We start from the raw sequence: 27,289 nt of genomic DNA on the forward strand, positions 1-27,289 counted from the left end.
AAGACAACCTGTATCTACAGAGGGGCCAGCAAACCCTCCAGCCATATGCTGAAGAGGCAGTGGGAACAAGTAGTAATAGAAGCCAATGCCAGGAGTGTTGCTCCAAAAACATGGATACAGTGCAGGAAAAACCTTAACGATCCTACATGAGCTATCAAGGTGACTGAGTTCATCTTCAATATCCTACCAATTTCACCATTAGCCTCATCCGATACTCAATTCTCTGCACTCCCATCGCCCACCTACCAACAATCTCTATCAATTTAATAATCAACCATAAAATTCACAGCCATTTGTGGCTGCTCCAGGGCATCACCCTGGCCCCATAAGAGGGTCAACAGGGCAAAGGGGGACTGGGTACCCTTGGTGTGGCAAAAGTGGCAGGGAGAGTGGGCACTCAGTGCCCGTGCTTTCAACGGGGTCCGCAGCCCCTGGCATCGTGGGGGGAGAAGAGCAGGGTGCTAGGCTGCCAAGGACAATTGGGCAGTCACTTGCCCAGAAAGAAGGCTCCTGCCTACAATGGAGGCACAACTGTCAGATTTTGGGCCCAGGAAGGGCAGAGCCCCAGGGATCAGGAGGGCACGGGAGAGGAAATAAGGGCAGGAAGGCAATGGGGACCAAACCCTCAACATAGTATTGACAGCTGAGGACGGAGAACCAGTACCGCAGTGCGACTCTCCAGGCAGATGGTCACAGACGTCTGCCCTTGTCGCCAAAGACCTGACAGCACTGGTTGCCATGCCCTGCCATTGGCTGTCAAAGTCACTGTGGCCTTGAACTTCTTTGCTTCTGGCTCCTTCCAAGGATCAGCTGCGGACCTTAGTGGCATCAGAAAAACAGCTGCACAGCACTGCATCTCGCTGGTCACGGATGTCCTCTTTGCCAGAGCTGGACAATACACTCATTTAAGGACAGACACAGCCTTGCAGGGACAGACGGCATTGTTTCTCATCTCCATTGTTGGATTCCCCCGGGTGTAGGGCTTCATCGATTGCACCCAAGGGGCCATCAAGGCACCCTGTGACCGATCAGTGAGATCCATCAGGAAGTGCTTTCACTCCCTCAACCTCCATCTGGTCTGTGACCACAACAAGAGCTTCCTCCATGCGTGTGCTTGCTTTCCTGCCATGGCAACTGCCATGACTCCTTCATTTTTTGCCAGTCCAGGCTTCCTTGTATCTTCACTCCAACCCCCAAAGTGCATGGATGGATTCTAGGGCACAAGGAAAATCCTTTGAGGAAATGGCTGCTGACCCCTCCACAGGAGCCCCAAAAAGAAGCACAGAGGCAATACAACCAATGCCACCTGCTCGGCAGGACAAACAATGAGCAGGTTATCAGGCTTCTGAGCATGCGATTCCAGTGCCGGGACTTGTTGGGCTATGCCCTCCAGTACCCTGCTGCAAGGGTCTTGATCTTTGTGGCAGTCTGCTGCATTCTCCAGAAAGTGGCCCGCAAAAGCGGTGTGGACCTCGAGGACGGTGAGGACCTGGAACGAGACAGCTCATCGGGGGAGAAGCAAGAGCAGGAGGTGAGAGAGGAGGAAGGGGAGGCAGAAGAAGATGATGTTAAACAGACAGGTGCCCCTGCTGCATGACAAGACCGCCTTCCTCTCCCTCATGGCCTCCAGCATTAGATCCAGGTCAGCATCAATGAAGCAAGGGTCTGCCCTGCTCCAGGTGCCAGACCTCCAGCTCGTCTGTGACATCTTACCTCACTGTGGTGTAGTGGAAATCTTTGGCACAAACCGCAGATCTCTCCCTCTGGACAGCTAGCAACTTCATTGATGACTGCCACTGAGTTGCCTAAATGAGTCCCATACTTCGGGCTGGATTTTACCAAGCCCACGATGGCGGGCTCTGTGGTGGGTGGGGCAAAAAGATTGTTCTGGCAGATGCCCGCCATGGAGGCCGCACCGGGAGGGTCTGGCCCGATCCTTCAGGTGGTGGCGAGGCATCGTGGCAGCCTCCCCCCATCCCCGCCGCTGGGCGATGGGACCTCAATTTCCATATTTAAATCAGTAAAACAAATTCATTTAAATATACTTACCAGCAATCTGCCGGTCCTGCCACGATCTTCAGCACGGCAGCTGGCACTCCCGTGCTTTCAATTCAATAGGGCGGCACAGTGGCGCAGTGGTTAGCACCGCAGCCTCACAGCTCCAGGGACCCGGGTTCGATTCCGGGTACTGCCTGTGTGGAGTTTGCAAGTTCTCCCTGTGTCTGCGTGGGTTTTCTCCGGGTGCTCCGGTTTCCTCCCACAAGCCAAAAGACTTGCAGGTTGATAGGTAAATTGGCCATTATAAATTGTCACGAGTATAGGTAGGTGGTAGGGAAATATAGGGACAGGTGGGGATGTTTGGTAGAGATATGGGATTAGTGTAGGATTAGTATAAATGGGTGGTTGATGTTCAGCACAGACTCGGTGGGCCGAAGGGCCTGTTTCAGTGTTGTATCTCTAATCTAATCTAATCTAATCTAATTCCCCATCTAGGGAAAGTAGGCGTGACACTGGTTGGGACGGGCAGTTGTTAAGATTTTCAGTGCAGGAATGGTGGATGGGATAGGGTCAAATAATCATCATCAGTGTAGAGGATGGTGGGAAGGGGTGAACTTTCACCTTTGAACAATTTGGGGGGTGGAGGGTGGGGGCAAGGTCAGAATTCAAAGCCATGGGTGGGGTGAGGGCAAATACATAAGGTAATTTTTATTGGGGGTTGGAAAGGCGTGTTACAAGTTTATTGTAACTTTTGGGGAGGTTCACTTCAAAAATTCAAATTTTCCAGCAGGGCTGGCCGCCCTTTAAAAATTATTGGGGGGAGCGGGCCGTCCTAGCTATTTAAATGAGCCGCTGTGCGGGAGATCGCGGCAGCTCTTCGATGTTTAAGCCCACTGCCGGGAATGGTGGTGAGTTCTTAAAATCCAGTCCTTCATCTCTGTTCCCGCCTCCATTTGCTCTAAGTGGACAGAAAATCTGTCTTCATATCAGTTAAGGGCTCACCCCCGTTAAAATCTGAATTTTAATCAGTTTCCCACCAGCGATGGTCCAAAACCAGACTGGCTCCTGTTTCCCATTTCTGTGGTGAAAATTCTGCCCCATCACTTGAACTTAGATTCGCAGCCACCAGCTCAGACCTGCCCATATATTATAGTTTAGGATAGAGGAAGGACGTGGTGAGGCACTGGGCACAAATGCGCAGGAGCCCAGGTGTTGGAAAGGATAGCACTGGTGATATTTCACAGAAGGCGAGGTTACATACTTCTGCTACAGAGCAGGCAGATGAGGACTTTGCTGACACAGGCTATGGAAGAAGGCTGATAGATCTGCATAACCAAAATGCTTGGTGCACAAGAGGACCTACCAGATAGCCTGCATTCAATGTTGAGGAGTATGGAGGACTCTAGCATCAACTTGGCACAACTTTGTGCTGAGCTTGAAGCCCATCCTTTCTAACATGAAATGTGTGGTCACCTCCATCAGTATACCTGCGGAACCCACCTGAATGCAGCATCTGATGACCGATGTTACAGCTTCTATTGCAGAACAACAGCTTCCATCAAAGGACTGAATGCTGGAGTGGAAGCTCAGACTGCTGTCTTGCAAGTTCAGATTGCTGTCATCATAGTTCTGGTTTATATTATTCAAAGAGGCTTCCAGCGTGTCACAGCAGTCCATCAAACTGTTCTAACAGCTTACTAGGAATGCTGAGACTCCATGCTGGGAGAGTGGCAGTGTCTCAATTGAGCATGAACTTCTTGTCCTCTCTCAGGAAGACAGCATTCATCCTCCCATCCCTGCCAGTCAGCCTGTGCCTTTGTTGTTGCCTGTTAGCCAGCCCAAACTGACATCGTGGACTCTGAAGTAGAGCTTCATTGTTATTTCCAATGCGCCAATAGATGCTCTTCCCGACATCTCAGACTCCTTAAGGAATATGGCAGGGGGCCCACTTCTGGCTGGAAATGTGCACACTCTTCCTGTACACGATATTGAGGGCTTAATAGACCAGTTTACACCCAAAATATGGGTGTGGAACCACTGAATGTATAGGCCTTGATGTCCTAGCCAATATTTATCCCTCAACTAGCATCACTATTACCTGATCATTTACCTCATTGCAATTTTTGAGACCTTGTGGTGCTCAAATTGGCTGCTGCATTTCCCTTTATTGATTATATTTCAGTAGTATTTCATTGGCTGTGAAGTGCTTTGGGATTTCCTGATATGTGGAATTAGATGGAAAGGCTTACTGTTGGTGGTGCATATATTGAAAAATAAGCCTTTCGAAACTCAACTAGGCTTTGATATACCATTTTGACAGTTGAAGAAATAGTGCCTTGTTATTTCTACAGTTATCTGCAATAACTCCAGAGGGTTTCATCACAGGCAACAGCTAGTTTAATACAGCCACAGAAAATATTTACATGTTTTGGAAAGATATATCACATTGTTCTGCACATTCAATTGCATCTGGTCTCACTCACCTGTCTTGGCACCCGATCATCAATTCCTCACCAATTTCACAACACCAACATTATCAAACTCTAACTAGTTTTACCTACATGCTGTCTCTTCTTTACTCCCCATGTATTTCAAAGCATAGCTATCTTAGTCTAGCATGTAATCTCTTCAAATGGTGGAGTAGGCTCAAAAGGCTAAATGACCTATTCCTGTTCCTATGTTTCCATTTTCCTATGTTAACCATTTGCGTGGCTTAGTTTTCACATCCCCAGTCACGTGTGTGTTTTGGTTGCTGCTCCAGACCTGAGCCCATTACTTCTGTTTCTCCTTTTCCTTTTTCCTCTTTGTTCTTTACCTCTTCCTGCTATCATGCCTCCTTTCATTTCTCTGCACTTGGGTAATCTACCCTCAATAACCCCAATTCTTCAGTATTCATCATCTTTCCTATTCTCATACTGCAATCCCAGACTTGACTCCCTCTTAAATAATCCCGCAGCTTCCCTCTTGGCATCCTCCAAAAGGCCTACTGAAGCACTTGTTGCCGCCTTGTTTGATAGGTTAATTGGCCATTATAAATTGCCCCTACTATAGGTTGGTGGTAGGGAAATATAGGGACAGGTGGGGATCTGGTAGGAATATGGGATTAGTGTAGGATTAGTATAAATGGGTGGTTGATGGTCGGCACAGACTCGGTGGGCCGAAGGGCCTGTTTCAGTGCTGTATCTCTAAACTAAACTAAACCTTCTAGCAAGCAGAAATCTTAATTGCCTCATCGTATTCTCTACCCTCCCTTACCACCCTGCACACCTGCTGATAGCTAATCTTGCCAACTTCCTTCCTATTCCTCACAGTGCTCCTATCTCTACCCCTGTGAGCTCTGCCAGTAGATTGGCTGTGGCTGCTCCTCTCTGCATCTCCCTCCAGGATGTACGTTCACCTGTGAATAAAGCCCTTGCCATCCATGAGTGTATTTTAGACAACCACATTGACATTATAGTCTTGACAAAGACATGGCTGAGGGATGATGACACCTTTCCCCTAAATGAAGCTTCAACTTGTGACTATACCTTTAACCATTTGCCCCACTCAAATTGTCACGGTGGTGGTATAGCCCTTATCTCTAAATCATACTTGGTCTGTCCCTGACTCTGGCAACTTCTCCTTTGAGCACTTCACCTTGGTCCACTTTCAGGCCTCTTATTTAAAATTTTTGTTTTGTACCACCCATCTAAATATCACTCCAAATTTCTCAACTGTGGTATTTTCTCTGCTTTTCTCCCTCAGCTTCTGCACTGAATGGTTTCTCACCCTTGGTGATTTCAATCTCCATCTCAACTCGTCTTGTTCTCTCTCCTGTAAATTTATTGCCCTGCTTGCCTCCCTAATTCTTTCCCTCCACAGAATCACAAACATTACAGTGCAGAAGGAGGCCATTTGGCCCATCATGTCCGCACTGGCTCTCTGAAAGAGCATTTCCCTCAGTTCCATTCCCCTGCCTTCTCCCCATAACCCTGCACATTCTCCCTTTTCATGTAACTGTCTAATTCCATTATCAGTGCTTCACTTGAACCGGCCTCCACCATGTTCTCAGGCAACGCAATCCAAAATTTAACCACTCGCTGCATGAAAAAGTTTTTCCTCATGTCACTTCTGCTTCTCTTATCAAATACTTCAAATCTGTGCCCTCTCTTTCTTGACCCTTTCACAAGTGGGAACAGTTTCTCTCTATCTACTCTGTCCAGACCCCTCATGATTTTGAACACCTGTATCAAATCACCTCCCAGCCTTCTCTTCTCCAAGGAAGAAAACAGTCCTAACTTCTCCAAATGTTATGGCCACGCAGGACTAAGACCCCAATTAAAATATATGATGCTGAACGCGGTGGGAGCAACGCATTGTTAATTCAGTCCCATCGCTCCACAGGTGGCAGTATATTTCTTTAAGCATTCCAAATCGGAAAAAGCAGCCAAATTGAACACTGTAGTAATCCCCGAATGAACCAGACCAAACCAGGTATCTTTGGACAACAAAGTAACTATTTTTTTAAAAACCTAAAAATCTTAAACACTACTAAGATAAACCAATGTCTAAAGACCTTATAACTTCTTATTTAAAAATCTAAGTCCCTCATTCGCATACATATATTAACATTAACAGTAATTCAGTTTTTAATTAGCTGACCAAAAAAAAAAATCTTTGCAAGTTATGTTCCTGATGAATGGAGTCTTCCAATGTAGAAACAGTCCAAGGTCGCTTGAAGTCTTCACAGTGGTCCGATGGAAAATAAAAAGGCCTTTCAAAGATAGGAATTTAGCAGTTTGGCTGTTGTAGCATCAACTATCCCTTCAGTGATGAACACAGCAATACCGATACTTTGTTAAGAAAGAAAAGCTTTTCTTATTTTCTTGGAGAATTAATTTGGCTTGTTGCTTGGTAAAATCTTGAGAGAGAAAACATAGCTTCGCTTTGTAGAATTTTGAGAGAGAAATAACACAGCTCCTTCAGTTCAAATAGCAGCAGACCTCTCTCTCTGCTCAAACCAGTCTCGATCAGCTAGTTTTCAAAAGTCGAAATGCAATATTGAATCACGTGACCTCTCTCTTGCTGCTGTTGCTTGGCAACCAGAATGCACTCTGGCAGTTTGAGTCTATGGAACTCTCTGTCTCACAGGTGCACTGATCTTTTTACAGTCTTAAAGGCACACACAATATTTCTGAGGAGAAAAAAGCAAGACGGTGACACAATATATCTTCATAACTGAAATTCTTCATTCCTAAAACCATTTTCGTGAAGCTTTCCTGTACTCTCTGCAATGCCCTCACATTTTTCCTAAAGTGCGGTGCCCAGAACTGGATGCAATACTTCAGCTGAGGCCAAACTACTGTCTTATACAAGTGCACTATAACTTCCTTGCTCTTGTACTCTATGCCCCTATTAATAAAGCCCAGGGTACTGTAAGCTTTATTAACTGCTCTCCCAACCTGTCCTGCCACCTTCAATGGCTCCTGCACCCCCTTTAGAATTGTACCCTTCATTTTATATTGTCTCTCCATGTTCTTCCTACCAAAATGAACTACTTCACATTTCTCTGCATTGAACTTCATCTGCTACCTGTCTGCCCATTCCACCAACTTGTCAATGTCCTTTTGAAATCTATATAAACTCTCTTACCTACATAGACGGCCATCCTCTCAATCTTGTCATCTTGCATGGCCTTGTTACTCCTGCTGTTACAATCACTGATCAGGCAATCTCTGAGCATTTCCTTGTGTCGCTCTCTACCCACATTCCTCTATCCCCTCTCACTTCTTTCTGTGTCCATCTCTGGAAAAAAAACTCCTTCCAGTCACTTAACCACTTCACTTTCAAATTTCCAACTATCTGGCCTTTGGCCTAGAATTCAGTGTGACACTTTGCCAGCTATTAATTTGCTAAACCACACCCTCTACGCTGCCTTTTAATGCCGTAGTCCCAATAGAACTATTATTCTTTCTCACCCAAAACATTCCCCTAGTATACCTTTCGTCTCCACTCCCTTCGTCCAAGGTACGCAGATTTGAACGTCTCTGGTGAACAACTGGTTCAATCATTCATCGCTTGATCTGGCTAGACCACTTAAAGCATTATCAGGCTATGCTGTCCATCGCTAGTCAAAGATCATCCAGGAATGCAAAGGTAATACCTGCCTTCTTTACTACAAACCATGCTCTTAAATCATTCTCACCTGCCTCCTCCATCCTTACCTCCAACAGTGTGAGGAGTTCATGGACTTTTTTTTGTCACAAAGATCGAGACTATCCATTAGCTGCTCTGCTGCTTCCCTCCCTTCACCTAGCTGTTCAGGACAAAGATCTCCAAAAGTTCCCTGCTGCCCTATCACTGATATCACATCTTTTCCTAGGTTCCATGCCATTTCCTGCAATGCTTTGTCCATGAGACCCATCTTCTGCTCCATTGTCCTATTCCAAATTGTTGACCACCAACTTTCCTTATCAGGTTCCATGTTAGCTGATATTATTAACAGTTTCTTCTCCTCAGCTAATGCTCCCTCCCCCCCCCCCCCTTTCAAATCTTCCATCATCACTCTTCTCAAAAAAACTACACATTTCCAACCTTCCTTTCCTCTACAACGTTCTTGAATGTGATGTTGCTTTTAAAATCTGTGCCCATTTTCCGCACATGTTTAAATTTCTCCAATCAAGTTTCCAGACCAGCCACCGTACTGAAATGGCCCTTGTTAGGGTGACAAATGACATGTTTTTTGTAACTGTGACTAGGATAATCTAGCCCTTCTCATCCTCCTTGACCTATCTGCAGCTTTCAACCAAGTTGATCACACCATCCTCCTCTAAAACCTCTCCTCTGTCATCTAGCTGGATGAAACTGTCCTAGCTTGGTTCCATTCTTATCTATCTAATCTCACCCAGAGAATCACCTGCAATGGCTTCCCTTCCCACTCTTGCTTTGTTACCTCTGGAGTTCCCCAAGGATCTATCCTTGGCCCCCTTCTATTTGTCATCTATATGCTACCCCTCATCAATATCATCTAAAAACGCATACGTCAATGACACCCAGCTCTATCTCACCACCACCTCCTTGGACCTTCAATTGTCTCTAATATGTCACACTGCTTGTCCGAGATCCAATATTGGATGAGCAGAAATTTCCTTCACTAAATATTGGGAAGACTGAAGCCATTGGCTTTGGCCCTCACCACAAACTTCATTTCCATCCCTGGTAACTGTCTTAAGCTCAGCAAGGCACAACCTCGGTATTGTGTTTGACCCTGAGATGAGTTTCTGACCACATATCTGCACCACCACCGAGACTTCTACCTCAGCAACATCACTCGATTCTGACCCTCCCTGCCTCAGCTCATTCATGCGTTTGTTACCTCTCGATTTGACTATTCCAGTGCTCTCCTGGTCAACCTCCCATCTTCCACCCTACATAAAGTTGCACTCATCCAAAACTCTGCTCCAAATTTCATTCACCTATCAGCTCTGTGCTTACTGACCTTCACTGTCTCCCCGTACGAAAATGGCTTAATTTTAAAATCCTCATCCTTGTTTTCAAATCCCTCCATGACCGCCCCTCGCTATCTGAGTAGCCTGCTCTGGCCCGACAAGCCTTCGCGATTTCTGTGCTCTAAATCTGACCTCTTGCGCATCCCTGATTTTAATTGCTCCACCGTTGATGGCTATGCTTTGAGCAGCCTTGGCTCGAAGCTCTGGGATTCCCTCCCTAAATTGGTGTCAAAAAATGTCAAAAATCACTTATGGATGTTTTACTGTGTTAAATGTGCTATATAAACGTAAGTTGTTGTTTGTTGTTGTTGTTTAGGTCCCAGAGCTAAAATAATACTCTTGACATTAAAACTGCTTATGGGGTGCTGTTAAAGTCACTTAGCAGAAAATAGAAACTCTCAGTGAGCCAAAAATACTAGTCAGGAAAAGTGGTAAATCAAATGCAAGTTCTTGCTTTTCATACTGGACAGATCTTTATTTTTGCTTTTACACAAGTGAGGTTGAGGTTTGGGAGAGATAAGAAATCAGAAGAAGAAATAGTTATAGAAATACTGGGAGTAGAGAAAGGGACACAGAGGAAGGAGAGATACTTGTGAGGAAATAGAGAGACACGCAGACAAAAGCGATACTCACAGAAGAAGGCAGAGAGGATATCAGACATCTTAACCTCTAACGGCTATTTTGTGGCAGTACCAAAACATTCCTAAACAGATGAAAATGCTAAAGTTTCCCCTCAACATTGCCAAGCTGCCCTCAAGGTTCAGTGAATCAATTGCTGCAAAGCAGTAATTATCTATATTTGCATTAGCATCTTTTACAACCATTTAAGTACTTTTGAAGTGTAGTCACTGTTTGAATTTAGGGAATCACAACAGCTAATTTGTGCAGAGTTTTAACACCTTAATAAGCAGGTAATGTCCTTTGTAAGAAACCCACTTTCTACCTGAATGTCTACGCTGAACAGAAATCAAATGTGGTGGGACGCAGGAAATCAGTGTTGACATTATTTGAAGATGCTACTGTGGGAATGTTTGGCTTGGAAAGTCTGAAAAAACTTGATAGTATAAATGTTTATTGGCTCTAATAAAGGGTGGCTGAAGAGAAAGTGTGGTGTAAACACTTAAAAACTCCAAAAATGGCAGACATACTAAGTAGATGGGATCTGGTCTCTGGGTAAACAGCTCAACTGATATTTTTAGCCTTCTGTTTCAGTTTTCTGCTCCGTGTCACTAAAATCACCAAAAGGCATCTTAGTCTTTTTTCTGTCTGCCACTTACAAGCCATTTTTTCTAAATGTGCATAGGGTTGCCAACTCTGATTGGAGGCATTCATCGAGATTTAATCAGATAACATCTGATCATGTCGCATTGATCACATGACATCAGAGGAGCAACTGAGAGCAGGGAAGAGGAGAAACCAAGTGATTCAGCAGTGGGAGGGGGGAACCAGAGTTGGGAGGAACTTTGATTCTACCAGTAGCTGATAGGAAGTTACTAAAATTGCCCTGATAACAAATAGCAATACTCACATTGCTGGAAGTTTACATGTGACTGGCAGTAATAAGTGTAACAACCCAATAGCCTACTTGGAACTGGTAGTAGTCATAAAATCTGCTGCTACTCGCCCCAAAACTACAAGCATAATCCCCCTGCACTGCACAAGGTCCAGTGAGACCCCCAGTTGATGGCACTTTTAATAGGCCGCATCTCTCTCCCTAGCTGTCTGCACTGCAGCTTGGACCCTGGTTCTGTGTGAAGGTGACAACTCTGAACCGAGAACCTCAGCCTAAGCTGATCTGCGCTGGCACTCTGCAAGTCAAAGCCAGTTGATACAGACTGATCTGAACCAGTCTGAGATATTGCACAAAGGGCAGGGGGCTCGGTGTTTGGGGCACTTCACACAGGGCACGTCATCCTAAACTCATTTCAGAAGCAACATTTCTAAACCACTCCTTAGGCTTGAATTTAATAAGAGAGTTTTCATAGAATTATAGACAATGCAGCATCGGAGGAGGCCATTCAGCCCCTGGTGCTGGTGCTGGCACACTCTCCTGTAACACTATTTCCCAGATCTTTCATATTTCTCTTCAAATATTTATCCTATGCCCTTTTACATAATGCTGCAGTCTCTATCTCAACGGCCTTTTGTGTAACAGCATTCCATATTATCATGGCCCTCAGTTCAAGAATTTTCCATCCCATTTGGTTCTTCCAGTGAGAATCTTTGGTCCTCGTCCCCTTCTGACTCATTTGTCCACCCGTGAAAATAATCTTGCACTATTTACCCACAGTTTAATCCTCAGATTACGCTGACCCCTTACTAGTTGCGTTCCCAGTTACCATGTTACTGCTACGCCTGGTTCTGCTGAAAATTCTGCTCTCCACATCTATCTTACCCCATTCCCCAGCCTTCCTCCTTACTCAAGTCCAAAGTCCAGCAAACCCATCTTGATCTCTTCCCACCACTTAAGCCCCAATCTCCTGACCCACCATCCCTAGTGTCCCCTTTGTCCCCACCCTCCTGTGATTCTCCTCTCTGACTCCTCCCACTCCTTCCAATCCCAACTCATCCCCCCCCTACTCCTGACTCCCAATACTTACTGTCCCCCACTCCTGACTCTTCCCCCATTAACTCTCTTCCCCACTCCTAATTCTCTTCACCTGTTCCTGAACCTTCATACACTCCCAACTTTTCTCCCCCACTCCCAACTCTTTTCCCTCCACTCTCAACTCTCCGCATTCTTGCCTCAATGTTCCCATTCCTGCCTAACTACCCTATGCCTGACTCATCCCCTGACTCCTAACTTCCTTGCCCCACTCCTAACTCTCTTCCTCCACTCTTGACTCTCTTCCCATACTTCTGACCCACCCCTTTCCCCACTTTCGTCTCTCTTACCCCACTCCTAACTCCTCCCCCTGCTCTCAACTCTCCCATTACTTCTTACTCATCCCCCACACTAACTCTCTTCCACATTTCCAATTCCTCCACTCTCAACTCCACCCTCACTCTTCAATCTCCGCCTCTCCTCACTCCTGACTCTCCCCTCCTCACACCCAACTGTTTCCTCTTCACTCCTGGCTCTCCCCTCCCTCCCCCCATTTCCCAGTCTCTCCCTCCCACTCACGACTCCCTTGCTCCCCTGCACCCAACTTGCTGCGGCGTCAAGCAGTGATGTCACAGACCAGAGGTGGGGAACACTGCTGCAGCGGAGAATTGAAGTGCAAAGATCTCTGGGTTGTGAGTAGCAGTGCTTGTGAGATCCATGCCCCATTCTCTTGGGAAACCTGATAGGGTTGGCAACCCAATATGTACACCACTGGTTTTACAGCTTTAGAAATATAGCTTGACAAATTTACTTTGTAATTAAGCTTACATTTCTAGACTCAGACAGTATAATCAGAACTTACAGTACAATAATCATTATATATTTAAATTGAACTGAAATAGATAATGAAAGGATGATTAAATCTAAGGTTGAACCAGACTGTTGCAACCTTGGCGTCCTATCTGACCCTGAGCTTCGGACCCGATACACACACTATCATCAAGACTGCCTACTACAACCTCCGTAATGTCGCCTATTTCTGCCCTGGTCTCAGCCCATCTTCTGCTGACACCTTCATCATGCTTTTATTTTACCTCCAAACATGAATGTTCTGCTGTTCCGGCTGGCCTCCTATCTTCCACCCTCTTGTAGGTAGTTGAACCCACGCCTTCCATCTTATACTCTAATTCAAGGATCTGGTCATCTGAGTGGGGTAAAGTGGTCAAGGCTCACAACTCTGCTCTTTTCAATATTTTACCATGGATAACGGGCCAACGTCAGTACACAGTTCCCTTTAATTTCAAGCAGTACTCACATACACTGTTCTTTCACTCCCTTCAATTCCACATACGCTGCTCCCTTTGACTGCTTAATTTCAAATGCTACTCACCCGGCAATCACTCAGGGGATTATGTTCCTATCCTTGCAGATGATCAAGTCCCTCCACGGTCATCCTTGCAAGTCGCCCAGTCTGTCCTAAACAGACACTTCTTATAGTACAAAGATCACATCTGAGACAATGATTGATGTAACCCACCCCCCTTTGATTGTAACATCTTAATATTGCCTGTTTCTGCAATCTGTAAAACGCTTGACTTGGTCATTTCCACATCCTGAGTCCTTGAATAGCCCATTAGCACACAAAGGTGTTTTACTGGGAAAATATCTGGGTTTATTAGCATCATCAGGTTGGTGAATGAGTTTTACTTTCTGTAACAGGTTTGAGAATAACATTTCCAAGATGTGTGGAGGCCGATTCAAATGCTCTGGAACCATGACTATTATTTTGTAAGTCCTGTTGACAGCTTGGCGACAGGAGTTAAATGGTCAGCATAGGTTCATAATTTTTTTTATTCATTAGATATGGGCATCGCTGGCTAGGCCAGCATTTATTGCCCTTAAGGTGGTGGTAAGCTATCTTCTTGAACTGGTGCAGTCGTTGGGGTGTACTTACACCCACAGTACTGTTAGGAAGAGTGTTCCAGGATTTTGAAGGAATGGTGATATAGTTCCAAGTCAGGATGCTGTGTGGCCTGGAGGGAAACTTGCAGGTGGTGGCATTCCCATGCATCTGCTGCCCTTGTCTTTCTAGGTAGTAGAGGTCGTGGGTTTGGAAGGTGCTGTCGAATGAGCCTTGCTGAGTTGCTGCAGTGCATCTTGTATATGGTACACACTGCTGCCACTGTGCAGTGGTGGTGGAGGGAGTGAATGTTGAGGTTTGCGAATGGGGTGCCAATCAAGCAGGCTGCTTTGACATGGATGATTTTGAGCTTCTTGATCTTGTTGGAGCTGCACCCATCCTAGCAAGTGAAGAGTATTTTTTTTATTTTTTTAAATTTTATTTTAGAGATACAGCACTGAAACAGGCCCTTCGGCCCACCGAGTCTGTGCCGACCAACAACCACCCATTTATACTAACCCTACAGTAATCCCATATTCCCTACCACCTACCTACACTAGGGGTAATTTACCTATCACCTGCAAGTCTTTGGCTGTGGGAGGAAACCGGAGCACCTGGCGAAAACCCACGCAGTCACAGGGAGAACTTGCAAACTCCGCACAGGCAGTACCCAGAACCAAACCCGGGTCACTGGAGCTGTGAAGCTGCGGTGCTATCCACTGTGCGCCACTGTGATTCCATCATACTCCTGACTTATGCCTTTTAGATGGTGGACAGGCACAGGGGAGACAGGAGGTGAGCTACTCACCGCAGAATTCCCAGCCTCTGACCTGCTGTTGTAGACACAGGCCAGAAATTTTCGTTGGCTGGGGGAGCCCCGTTCACTGGCCGAAAAGTCTGTGCCAAGTCCACTCTGCTGGGCCTGGGGATCCAGACCGGATTTTATGCTCCCCCAGGCCCTTAACTGGTCTTGGGCGGGACTTCCACCTTATTGAGGCAGGACGTCCCGCCTAATGGAGCTGCTGGCAGCTCTTAGTCCCAGCACCACCACTGCTGGAACTACACCCAGCTTCAGGATAAAGATGAAGGATGACCCTGGAAAAACCATGTTTTTTTAGGGCCTCGCCGGGGACAACCAGTCGGGCATTGGCGAGGCAAGGGGGAGTTGGTTAGGGGCGGTGGGCGTGGGTGTTATGCATTGCGGATGGTTGGGGCTTCGGGGGTGGCCCTCTGTGGGGCACAGGGTGCTTGATCAGGAGGGCCCCCTCCCAGCCTGCAAGAAGTTGGGCGGAGGCCCTTAAGTGGCAGTTAATTGGCCATTTAAGGGACTTGATTGGCCTGGGGTGGGCGGGCGTTTCTCACCCCCGCCGCCCTGCACAAATTTGCATCGGGCGCTGGAACGGATCGGGAAGGGCTCCATTTTACGCCCCACCATGCCACCAGCCCACTCTTTTGGGAGGTGTAAAACTCTGGCCACAATATTTAGATGACTGGTCCAGTTCAGTTTCTGGGGGATTCAGTGATGGCAATGCCATTGAACGTCAAGGGGAGATAGTTAGATTCTCTTGTTGAAGGTGGTCATTGCCTGGCACTTGTGTGGTGTGAATGTTACTTGCCACTTATCAGCCCAAAGAACAGTACAGCACAGGAACAGGCCATTCGGCCCTCCAAGCCTGTGCTGATCTTGATGCCTGTCTAAACTAAAACCTTCTGCACTTCTGGGGACCGTATCCCTCTATTCCCATCTTATTCATGTATTTGTCAAGATGCCTCTTAAACGTCGCTATCGTACCTGCTTCCACCACCTCCCCCGGCAGCAAGTTCCAGGCACTCACCACAGTCTGTGTAAAGAACTTGCCTCGCACATCCCCTCTAAACTTTGCCCCTCGCACCTTAAACCTATGTCTCCTAGTAACTGACTCTTCCACCCTGGGAAAAAGCTTCTGACTATCCACTCTGTCCATGCTGCTCATAACTTTGTAAATCTCTATCATGTCGCCCCTCCACCTCCGTCGTTCCAGTGAAAACAATCCGAGTTTATCCAACCTCTCCTCATAGCTAATACCTTCCACACCAGGCAACATTCTGGTAAACCTCTTCTGTACCCTCTCCAAAGCCTCCACATCCTTCTGGTAGTGTGGCGACTAGAATTGCACGCAATATTCTAAGTGTGGCCTAATTAAGGTTCTGTACAGCTGCAGCATGACTTACCAATTTTTATACTCTATGCCCCGACCGATGAAGGCAAGCATGCCGTATGCCTTCTTGACTACCTTATCCACCTGCGTTGCCACTTTCAGTGACCTGTGGACCTGTACGCCCAGATCTCTCTGCCTGTCAATACTCCTAAGGGTTCTGCCATTTACTGTATACTTCCCGCCTGTATTAGATCTTCCAAAATGTATTACTTCACATTTGTCCGGATTAAACTCCATCTGCCATTTCTCCGCCCAAGTCTCCAACCGATCTATATCCTGCTGTATCCTCTGACAATCCTCATCACTATCCGCAACTCTACCAACCTTTGTGTCGTTCGCAAACTTACTAATCAGACCAGCTACATTTTCCTCCAAATCATTTATATATAATACAAACAGCAAAAGTCCCAGCACTGATCCCTGCGGAACACCACTAGTCACATCCCTCCATTCAGAAAAGCCCCCTTCTACTGCTACCCTCTGTCTTCTATGACCAAGCCAGTTCTGTATCCATCTTGCCAGCTCACCGCTGATCCCATGTGACTTCAACTTTGTACCAGTCTGCCATGAGGGACCTTGTCAAAGGCTTTACTGAAGTCCGTATAGACAACATCCACTGCCTTTCCTTGTCCAGGTCTTGCTGCAAATGGACATGGGCTGCTTCAGTATCTGAGGAGTTGTGAACGGTGCTGAACATTGTGCAATTATCAATGAACATCCCCACTTCTGACCTTATGGACAGAAGGACATTGATGAAGCAGCTGAAGATGGTTGGTTCTAGGACACTACACTGAGGAACTCCTGCAGTGTTGTCCTGGGACTGAGATGATTGACCTACAACAACCACAACCATCTTCCTTTGTGCTCGGTGTGACTCCAGCCAGTGGAGAGTTTTCCCCATATTCCTATTGGCTCAAGTTTTGCTAGGGCTTCTTGATGCCATACTCGGTCAAATGCTACCTTGATGTCAAGATCTTTCACCTCTCTTTCACCTCACCTCTGGAGTTCAGCTCTTTTGTCCATGTTTGAACCAAGGCTGTAATGAAGTCAGGAGCTGAGTGGCCCTGGCGGAACCCAAACTGAGCATCACTGAGCAGGTGTCGCTTGATAGCACTCTTGATGACCCGTTCCATTACTTTACGAATGATTGATCGTAGACTGATAGGGCAGTAATTGGCTGGATTGGATTTGTCCTGCTTTTTGTGCACAGGTCATATCTGGGCAATTTTCCACATTGCGGGGTGGATGCCAGTGTTGCAGCTGTATTGGAACAGCTTGTCAAGGGGCGCAGCTAGTTCTGGAGCAAAGGTCTTCATACTATTGCCGGAATATTGTCAGGGCCCATAGCATTTGCATTATCCAGTGCCTTTAGCCTTTTCTAGATATCACGTGGAGTGAATCAAATTGGCTGAAGACTGGCATCAGGACCTCAGGAAGAGGCCAAGATGGATCATCCACTTGGCACTTGTGGCTGAAGATGGATGCAAATGCTTCAGCCTTGTCTTTTGCACTGATGTGCTGGGTACCCCCATTGTTGAGGATGGGGATATTTGTGGAACCTCCTCGTCCTGTCAGTTGTTTAATTGCCCATCACCATTACTGGATGTGGCAGGACTGCAGAGCTTAGATCTGATCCGTTATTTGTGGGATCGTTTATCCCTATCTATTGCATGCTGCTACTGCTGTTTGGCATGCAAGTAGTCCTGTGTTGTAGCTTCACCAGGTTGACACCTCATTTTTACGTATGCCTTCTGTTGCTCCTGGCTTGCCCTCCTGCACTCTTCATTGAACAAGGATTGGTCCCCCAGCTTGTTGGTAATAGTAGAATGGGGGATATGCCGGGCCATGAGGTTACAGATTGTGGTTGAATACAATTCTGCTGCTGCTGATGGCCCACAGCACCTCATGGATGCCCAGTTTTGATTTGCTAGATCTGTTCATACCATTGTGTGGTCTGAGTGCTTCAGCTGTTTCCTGGTTGACATATTCATGAAGTCATCCATTGTGTCTGTGTCTCTATGAATAACTTCATTTCAACTCTTAGTTTGAGTTTAGTTAAAAGTTCTGTTGGTTCCTGGGGTACGAAACCTGGCCCATTTCTGACGATTGCCAATTTACAAAGTGCCTTTGTAGTGCAGCCACGTGATCCTTTATTGTCTGTTTATTTTAAGTTAAATGTGTTCTTGCTGCAGGAGTGGCTACACTGCTTAAAGTTAAGCTCATCTAAAACTGCTGTCTGTATCCTAACTCACTTAAGTACCACTCATGCAACGCCCCTGTGATTGTTGACCTATATTGGTTCTCAGTCCAACACCACCTCAATTTTAGAATTTTCTTTCTTGTGCTCAAATCCCTCTGTGGCCACACCCCTCCCTATATCCTTCATCTCTTCCAGCCCTGAAACCCTCCAAAAACTCTGCCTTTTTCCATTCAAGCCTCTTGTTCATCCTGATTTCCATTGCCTGACCATTGGTAGCCATGCCTTCAGCCAGTTAGGCCCTAAGCACTGGAAATTCCTCCATGTACCTCTCTGCCTCGCCACCTTCTTCTCCTCCTTTAAGATGTTCCTTAAAACCTACCTCTTTGACCAAGCTATTGGTCAACTTTCCTAGTATCTCCTCATGAGCTTCTGTATCAGTTTTTTTTTCTGATACTCCTGTAAAGCACCTTGGGATATTTTGCTGTGTTACAAGGTGTTAAACCTACTTTTTTTCAAGGCTTTAAAAGGAATATATTATGACAGTGACTCAGCTGCTTTAAATTAATGTTACAGTTAAAAGAATTGTAAGGATTTGTATGTCTCCAAATTTTAGTTTGTTCATTATTTTATTAAGCATCTTTTAAGGAGGCTGTTCTTTCCTCTTATTTATTCAGGTAGAAACAGTTGGAGATAAGTACATGACTGTGAGTGGCCTGCCAGAGCCATGTGTCCATCATGCTCATTCTATATGCCACCTTGCTTTGGACATGATGGAGATCGCAGGGCAGGTGAAGGTTGATGGAGAACCTGTACAGGTTAGTTGTGCAAAGCTGTGAGTTTGGTCTGATTCATCTTTTCTGTGGTACATTTAATAAACTAGTTGATTTTCAGTGGCATTGTTCATGGGGAACAAAAACCTCTCAAAACTGCTCGTCTCCCACATTCTAATTCTTGCTGTCTCACTGTCTTTTGTTTGTCTTTCACTCTTTGTTTCACTTATGCTGTCTGTATGAGTCACACACATTTTATCCCATTGCTTTTGTAACCCAGACATTATTGTTTGTGATATGAGCTGAATGTTCTTGTATGACACAATCGTTTTCTATTTTAATAGAGGCTTTAATCTTTTAAAATTTAAAACATTCATTTGCTTATATCATGAACAATCATTGTATGATCGCATCTTCTGTCTCTGATTCTTTCCTGTTGTTTCTCTTCCGCTCCCATCTTTCCTTTCTTTTGTCTTTTTTTAATGTTTGCATACTCTGTATCTCTCAGATACCGTTTACCTTTTTATGTCTGTTTATCGATTCTGTTTCTGTGCATCTTCCACTCTGTACGCTTCTGTTGCATTTCCTCAATCTTGCTGTGAATCCCAATTTTTGTTTGTCTCTTTCTTCAGTGCATCTCAGTCTTCTTTTCCTCTTGGCTGAAGCCAAACTGGAAAGTCTGACCCTCTGAAAACTACCTAAACAATCTCTTGCTTGTTAAGAGTGAATGTGCCATGACTTGGATCTGCACTGCATCTCTACTCTAGGCCAGATAGATCTAGGATTGCCATCCTGCTGGATCAACATGGGAGGTTTAACAAAACAATTGAAAAAAGCATTGCCCAACTTGTGTGAATGTTTTTTTAGTGTTTACTGCTTAACTATCAGCTTTGGACAGAGTTATAATTAAAAATAAAGAAGTCACTTAACCTTACTTTTTTGTCTACACTTATCTTACGAGTGTGCCATCCAAGCCAAAGAAACGGAGTGCAGATTGCAAGCTGAGTGTAGAGATTCGAGTTTGGTGAATGGTATTTTAAGTGTTGTTATCTTTATAAAAGTCTGGTCTGCAGTTCGCATTTTACTGGGTTTTACCCTTTAGATAAAGTAGGGTTAAGAAAGTAAAGTAAGTTTCTTATGGTCTTAGGCAGGGATTAACAGACTCTACTGCAGAGTAGCTGATTAGTTAAGTAGCTGACCAGTCAAATCTGGTTGCTGCAGTTTTAGCTTTAAAAGGTATAAATACAGAAATCTGGGTGCAGCCTGCAAACAGCATGCAGATTGCAAGCTAAGTTTAGAGATTGGGCGAGTGTGGCGAGTTCAGTGAAGTGGGGAGGAGGTGCTCCATTTTCTAGTCTTTTTCCTACTTTTTTAACCCTCCAATATTTGGTTCCTACTTCGGAGCAGTGGAAGGAGCTGTTTGGTGAGTACCTGGAAAGCTATTCTACTTATTATAAATAGTCTGTAAAGTTAAGTTATGGCAAGGCAGCTCTGCCGAGTGGAGTGTGCAGCCTGCGGCATGTGGGAAGTCACGGACGGACCATGTGTCCTGGACAAACCCATCAGCAAGAAGTGTCACCGGCTGCAGAAGCTTGAGATCTAGGTTTTGGAACTCGAGCAGAGGCTGGAGTCACTATTGTGCATCTGCGAGGCAGAGGACTATGTGGATTGCACGTTTAGGGAGGTGGTTAGACCGCAGGTTAGGAGCATACAGGCAGATAAGGAATGGGTGATAGACAGGCAGTCAAAGAGAATCAGGCAGATAGTGCAGGAGTCCCCTGATATGATCTCACTCGCTAATCGGTTTTCTATTTTGGATACTGGTGAGGGTGATGGTTCCTCAGAGGTGTGCAATCAGAGCCAGGTTTGTGGTACCACAGGTGGCTCAGCTGCACAGGAGTGCAGGAAGGAGAGTGGAAGAGCAGTAGTGATAGGGGATTCGTTAGTTAGGAGAACAAACAGGCGTTTCTGCGCAGTAAACGTGCCTCCAGGATGAAGGAAGTCACGGAGAGGCTGCAGGACATTCTTCTGGGGGAGGGTGAACAGCCAGAGGTCATGGTCCACATTGGTACCAATGAGATAGGCAAGAAGGGGGATGAGGTCGTGAAAGCAGATTTTAGGGAGCTAAGAAGGAGATTAAAAAGCAGGAACTCGAAAGCAGTAATCTCAGGATTACTCCCGGTCCCATGTGCAAATGAGCATTGGAATAGGAGAATTGAGCAATTGAACACATGGCTGGAGAACTGTTGTATGAGGGAAGGCATCAGATTTCTGAGACCTTGATACTGGTTCTGGGGCAGGTGGGACCTGTACAAGATGGACGGGTTGCAGCATAGCAGGACTGGGACAAATATCCTGGCAGCAAGATTTGCTAGTGCTGTTGGGAAAGGTTTGAACTAAATTGTCAGGGGGATGGGAACCTGTGAGGGAGTTCAGATTGGAGGGAAGCAAAACTAGTAACTTGTCAGGGGTGTGGGAACCAGGAGCAAGTATTAAAGAGGAATACCAAGATGCACAGAATACTGGGGGAGATAGATAGCATGAGAGTAGGGAATAGTAGAGTAGGTGGGGTCAGAGTAAGGGAGAAAGTAATAAAGTCTGAATCAGGATTAATGTGCATGTATGTGAATGCACAGCGTGTGGTTAATAAAACTGGTGAGGTACAGGCGCAGATTGCCACGTGGAAATATGATGTGACTATCACAGAGATCTGGCTCAAAGAAGACTGGCTGTTAAATATTCCTCGATACAAGTTGTTCAGGAAAGATAGGAGAGGGAAAAAAGGGGAAGGGGTGGTGGTATTGATTAAGGAGAGCATTGCAGTGCTGAAGTAAAAGGATGTCCCGGGGGGCTCGAGGACTAAATCCATTCACACACCATCCTGACTTGGAACTATATCGCAGTTCCTTCACTGTCACTGGATCAAAATCCTGGAACTCCTTTCCTTACAGCACTGTGGGTGAACCTACCCCACATGGACTGCAGCAATTCAAGAAGACAGCTCACCACTATCTTCTCCAGGGCAATTAGGGATTGGCAATAAATGCTGGCCTAGCCAGCGATGCCCACATCCCATGAACGAATTTTTAAAAAATCAATTTGGCTAGAGCTCAGGAACAAAAAGGTATGGTTACGTTGCTCGGTGTTGCCTATAGGCCACCAGCTAGCGGGAAGGAGGACATGGAGGAGCAAATTTGCAAGGAAATTACAGAGAGGTGCAAAAATTATAGGGTAGTTATAATGGGGGACTTTAGTTATCTAAACATATACTGGGATAATAGTGTAATGGGCAGTCAGGAAATGTTCTACAACAATATGTTGCTAGTCCAATGAGAAAGGAGGACTGCTAGACATGGTTCTTGGGAATGAGGTGGGCCAAGTGATCAAGTATATCAGTAGGAGAGCATTTAGGGGATGGTGATCATCAGATTTAGGCTGACCATGGAAAAGGATAAAGAGCAATCCAGGGTAAGAATAATTAACTGGGGGAAGGCCAACTTCAAGGGGGTAAGAATGGAGCTGGGGCGAATAAATTAGAGTCAAAAGCTGACAGGAAAACCAGTAAATCAACAATTGTTCGGGCACAGTCAAGGTATGTTCACTCATAGAGTCATAGATAGATACAGCACTGAAACAGGCCCTTCGGCCCACCAAGTTTGTGCCAACCAACAACCACCCATTTATACTAATCCTACATTAATCCCATATTCCCTACCACATCCCCACCCATTCTCCTACCACCTACCTACCTACCTACACTAGGGGCAATTTACAATGGCCGATTTACCTATCAACCTGCAAGTCTTTGGCAGGGGAAAAGCAGGACAAACAAATCCAGAGCCCCCTAAATGACAAAAGAGGTAGAGATTAAGATAAAGAAGAAAATGTGTGCTTATGACGATGCTAGTAGAAAATACTATTGAGAACCAGGCTGAATATAGATGGTTGTCATGCTAGGCCCCCACCTGCCAAGAATGAGGCACATTAATTTTGTCAAGAACATTGATTTCAAACTGATACTGGAGTGAAGAAAAGTCTTGTTAAACAGATCAGCCGTGGCTGGAAAAGACATTTGCATATTAACAGACAGTGTTTGGAAGGATAAAGCAGCCATTCCCTGACACATTCAACCTACAATGGACTTTTGATCACCAGACATTGAAGGTGGGGGAGCTCGCATTCCAGGTTGACTGCTAAGATGGCCGAATACACAAACGGACATGGTCAAACCAGCTAGTCACATGACTAACATGCTGGGTAATTTGAGTTTTTTTGAATCTTTACAAACAGTTTGGGCAGGCTTGCCATAGTCTCTTCTGTCTGCCTGCTCCCATCTCTTTCACACAAACTGCTGAATCCACTGAAGACACATGAACCCCAAGAGAGAAAAGTTTCCTACAGCGAACAAGGTTTAAGAAGAATACTGGGCCCCAATGAAAAGTAAGATCTACCTACAATCAAGGACTCTACAGTGAGCTTAAAGAACCGTCACAAAAACTCTTCAGATATTGCCTCAATCTTTTCCACTTTATTTTTCTCTTTTTTTGGCTCTATTAGCATGTGTGTGTTGCTTATGCATGCTCGTGTGGGTGCGTTGTGTATCCGTAGGCATTAACTGAATTAAAATTTTAAGTTTAATAAATTTCAACTTTTCTTCTTTAAACCTAAGAAAGCCTGTTTGTGCTGTGTTTTTGTCTTATAATTGGAAAGCGGTGAACGAGGATTCACCAAGGGGGAGCAAATGACATGGTGTGTGTAAAATTAAACCCTGTTACGGTAAGACCAGGTGAAGGCTGAGAGGGACCCCTAGTTACCTTTCTCACCTGGTCGTAACAAGGTCCAGAGGGGAAGTGAAAAAGCAAATAAGAGAAGCAAGGAGAGAGCATGAGAAGAGACTGGCAGTTATCATTAAAGGAAATACCAAAGTTTTCTATAGGCATATAAAAAATAAAAGGGTGGTAAAAGGAGGAATGGAGCCAATTAGGGACCAGAAAGGGGATTTACATATGGAGGCAAAGGCCATAGCTGAGGTATTAAATTAATACTTTGAATCTGTCTTTACCAAGTGTCATGGAAGTTTTTTTTTCTCTGTTTAAAAACTAAAGGGGGTTTGTGTGCCTTTAAGGCTGAGAGCAGTTTTTATATTCTCTGGGAACAGTGGGTGTGCTGCAAGTCTGTTTCCTCAGCAACAGCAAGAGAGAGAGGTCACATTCTGCATTGCTTCCGTTTGACTGTGTGTAAAGACTGGCTAGAACTGGTTTGAACAGGCAGACCAGTGAAGCATGCTTTCTTGAAGGAAGAAAGGATTTGTCTCTCTCAGTAGAAAATCTACATTGGCCTACAGATTGCGTTTCACCTAAAGAGGAAAAGACCCCTAGAAAGGAATATTTGCATTATTGAAGGTAGCAAATTCCTTTTTACTTCCAGTCTCTAAGAAGTCTCTGCCTCAGGAGTGACTTTCTGTTGCTTTTCGTGTTTCTGGGAGTTCTGGAAACTCAGTAATGTTTCTACTGATAGACTGCTAATTCAAAAATCTGAATAGACCTGTTATACTCTTCATTGAAAGATCTGTGTGCCGAAGTACCTTGAACGCCTATCCATCACAGACTGTTCGTTAAACTCGCCTGGACACTTTGAGTGGCATCTGACTATTTGATTCTGCGACACCTCACCAAATCAGGAACGTAACCTGTCAAGACTTACAACCCAGTTGTTTTATTATTCCTAAGAAACAGCTGTAATTTAAAACATCATTTTAGAAGGGTTAACCTTTGCTTCTTGAATGTATGTGTGTTAGGGTTAGGAGGAATAAGAAGTTATAAAGTCTTTTCAGGCATAGATTTATCTCAGTATTGTTTAAGATTCAGTTTATCAATAAATAGTTAATTTGTTGTTTAAAGATACCTGGCTTGGTGTCATTTATTCTGGGGTTTAATAAAGTATTTAATTTGACTAATTTCTGGTGGGTTGGAAACTTTAAAAATATGCTGTGACCTGTGGAGTAATGGGACTGAATTGACAGTGCATTGTTCCTGCCTCAGTTGTAACATATTAATTGGGGGCTCGATCGTTTGGGATCCAAGTCCAATGCTAAGTACGTTAATTGTAAGGGGAGTAATAATTTGGGGAAAAAAAGGAACCAGGTTTCTTGTATAATTGGCTGTACCATCAGAATGGCATTAGCAGTTACTGCAGAGTTTCTGGGAAAGGAGAATGTGTCCCTCAGTGACTTGACAACTTTAACTAAAAATAAACTAAAAGATTTTACAGCAAAATCGGGGTTAGAGTTGAAATCAGGTGCTAAAAAAGCAGAGATATTTGATGTAATAGTCCAACCTTTAAAGTTCGAAGAAGAGGAAGATAGTAATTCAGACAGTGATGCAGTAGAATTGGCTAGAATTCCATTAGAAATGAAAAAATTTGAGCAGGGGCAAGAAATAAAAAACCTGAGGCTGAAAAAGAATTATGAAAACTTGAACAAGAGAAAGAAACAGCAATAGCAATAAGAAAACTTGAACTTCAGGGAGAAAGTGAAAGAGAAGACAGGGAACTTAGGTTAAAAGAGATGGAACTAATACAAAGGGGTAGTCTTGAATCCAGGGAAAGTTCTGGTTAGGAAGAATCTGAATTCAGCCCAGGACCCAGAGAAAAGCTCTTCCTAAGCTTGAGGAAAGGGGCGTAGAGGCATTTTTCATATCTTTTGAAAAAATAGGCAAACAAATGAAATGGCCAAAGGAAAACTGGACACTGCTTATGCAAAGCAGGTTTATGGGCAGAGCTCATGAAGTTTATACCATGTTTCCTGAAGAGGCCTCTGCAGGTTATGAGATGGCAAAAAAGGCTATTCTTGCTGCATATGAATTAGTCCCTGAAGCTTACCGTCAGAAGTTTCGGAACTTATGGAGATTGGCTGGGCAGACGTATGTAGAATTTGAGAGGGTGAAGCAAATGAATTTTGATCATTGGATACGGGTATTAATGATGGAAACCACGTTTGAGAATCTTAGAGAATTGATTCTCTTGGAAGTGTTTAAAAATTCAATACCTTCAGTAGTTACGACACATGTCGATAACCTGAAAGTTTTAAAAGCTAGTCAAGCAGTAGAAATTGCTGATGATTTTGAGCTTGTGAATAAGCCAAAACCTTTTGTCCGTCAACCCCATAAACCCGAGAAGGATAGAAAGTGGGAGAGTGAAAGGAAGGCAAGTAGCTGGGGACAAGAGGAAACAGCTAGGAATGCCCTAGGATTACCTCCTCAGGCCAGAAAGGAAGGTGCTGAGGGTAGAAGTGAGGTCCGCAAGCCAAAGTGTTAACATTGCCACAAAATGGGTCATCTTCGTTCTGAATGCTGGAAATTGCAAGATAAACCCATAGGACTTGTTGGGGTGCACAAAGCTGATGCAGAGAAAAAGGCTCTCACTGACAGTGCAGCAGACCAGGCTGTAGCTTTAATGGCAGCTGTAAAACCAGATACAAAAACTGAAGTGAGTGTATAGGTTAAGAATAAGATATGGAAAGTTATGATGAATACTTGTCGAAGGGAAAAGTATGTCCAATCCTTTAAGTGAGGCAGGAAAATCTATCATTATACTCAGGGATATAGGAGCAACTCAAACATTTTTTCTGGGGAAAGTGTTACAACCAGTTAAGAAGGAGTCTAGGGGTTTCCTGATATCCTTTGCCTGGTTTAACCTTAACCGGGTTTAATTTTAGAAACACTGTTTTTAGCTCCCCCCTCAGTGAATCCTTGTTCACTGCTCCAATTGTAAGGCAAAGAAATCAGACAGGTTTCCTTAGATTTAAACAAGAAAGGTGGAAGTTTATTAATCTTAAACTCTAATCCGGTTAACAACTACGAAAATGCGAACATGACCGGGATAGCATATGCGATAAACACACGCAAATAGAGATAGAAAAAGTAGAAAAGAATAAAGGGGAAAGGTTTGAGGCAATCTCATGATTATAGTTATAGTCCTTTAAGTTCAATGTGGAGCCCTTGGTTGCTGTTAAGTCCTGCCGTTCGTTGGGGCCCAGCTCACGCTTCAATTTGTTTCGATGTCGGAGTCTTTTCTCTCTTGAGGTTTATATGTCTTTGGCTTGGGAGAAAGTGAGAGAGAGACAGCCAGGAGACAGGCTTCCTTGTTCCAGGATCAGTTGCATACTGCTGTCTGAATTCAAACTGTCCTGTGG

General features: G+C 44.8%; 1 protein-coding gene across 1 annotated transcript in view; it reads left to right on the forward strand.

Moving 5' to 3' along the window:
• gucy1b1 (guanylate cyclase 1 soluble subunit beta 1) overlaps positions 1 to 27,289 on the forward strand; it is a 231,132-nt gene that overhangs the window by 177,755 nt on the left and 26,088 nt on the right. Inside the window, exon 8 of the mRNA XM_068022355.1 lies at positions 19,003 to 19,143. Coding sequence (XP_067878456.1) covers positions 19,003 to 19,143 — 141 coding nt within the window. The remainder of the gene's footprint in view (positions 1 to 19,002; positions 19,144 to 27,289) is intronic.

Source organism: Heterodontus francisci, chromosome 1, assembly GCF_036365525.1.
Source record: "Heterodontus francisci isolate sHetFra1 chromosome 1, sHetFra1.hap1, whole genome shotgun sequence".
NCBI classification, from domain to species: Eukaryota; Metazoa; Chordata; class Chondrichthyes; order Heterodontiformes; family Heterodontidae; genus Heterodontus; species Heterodontus francisci.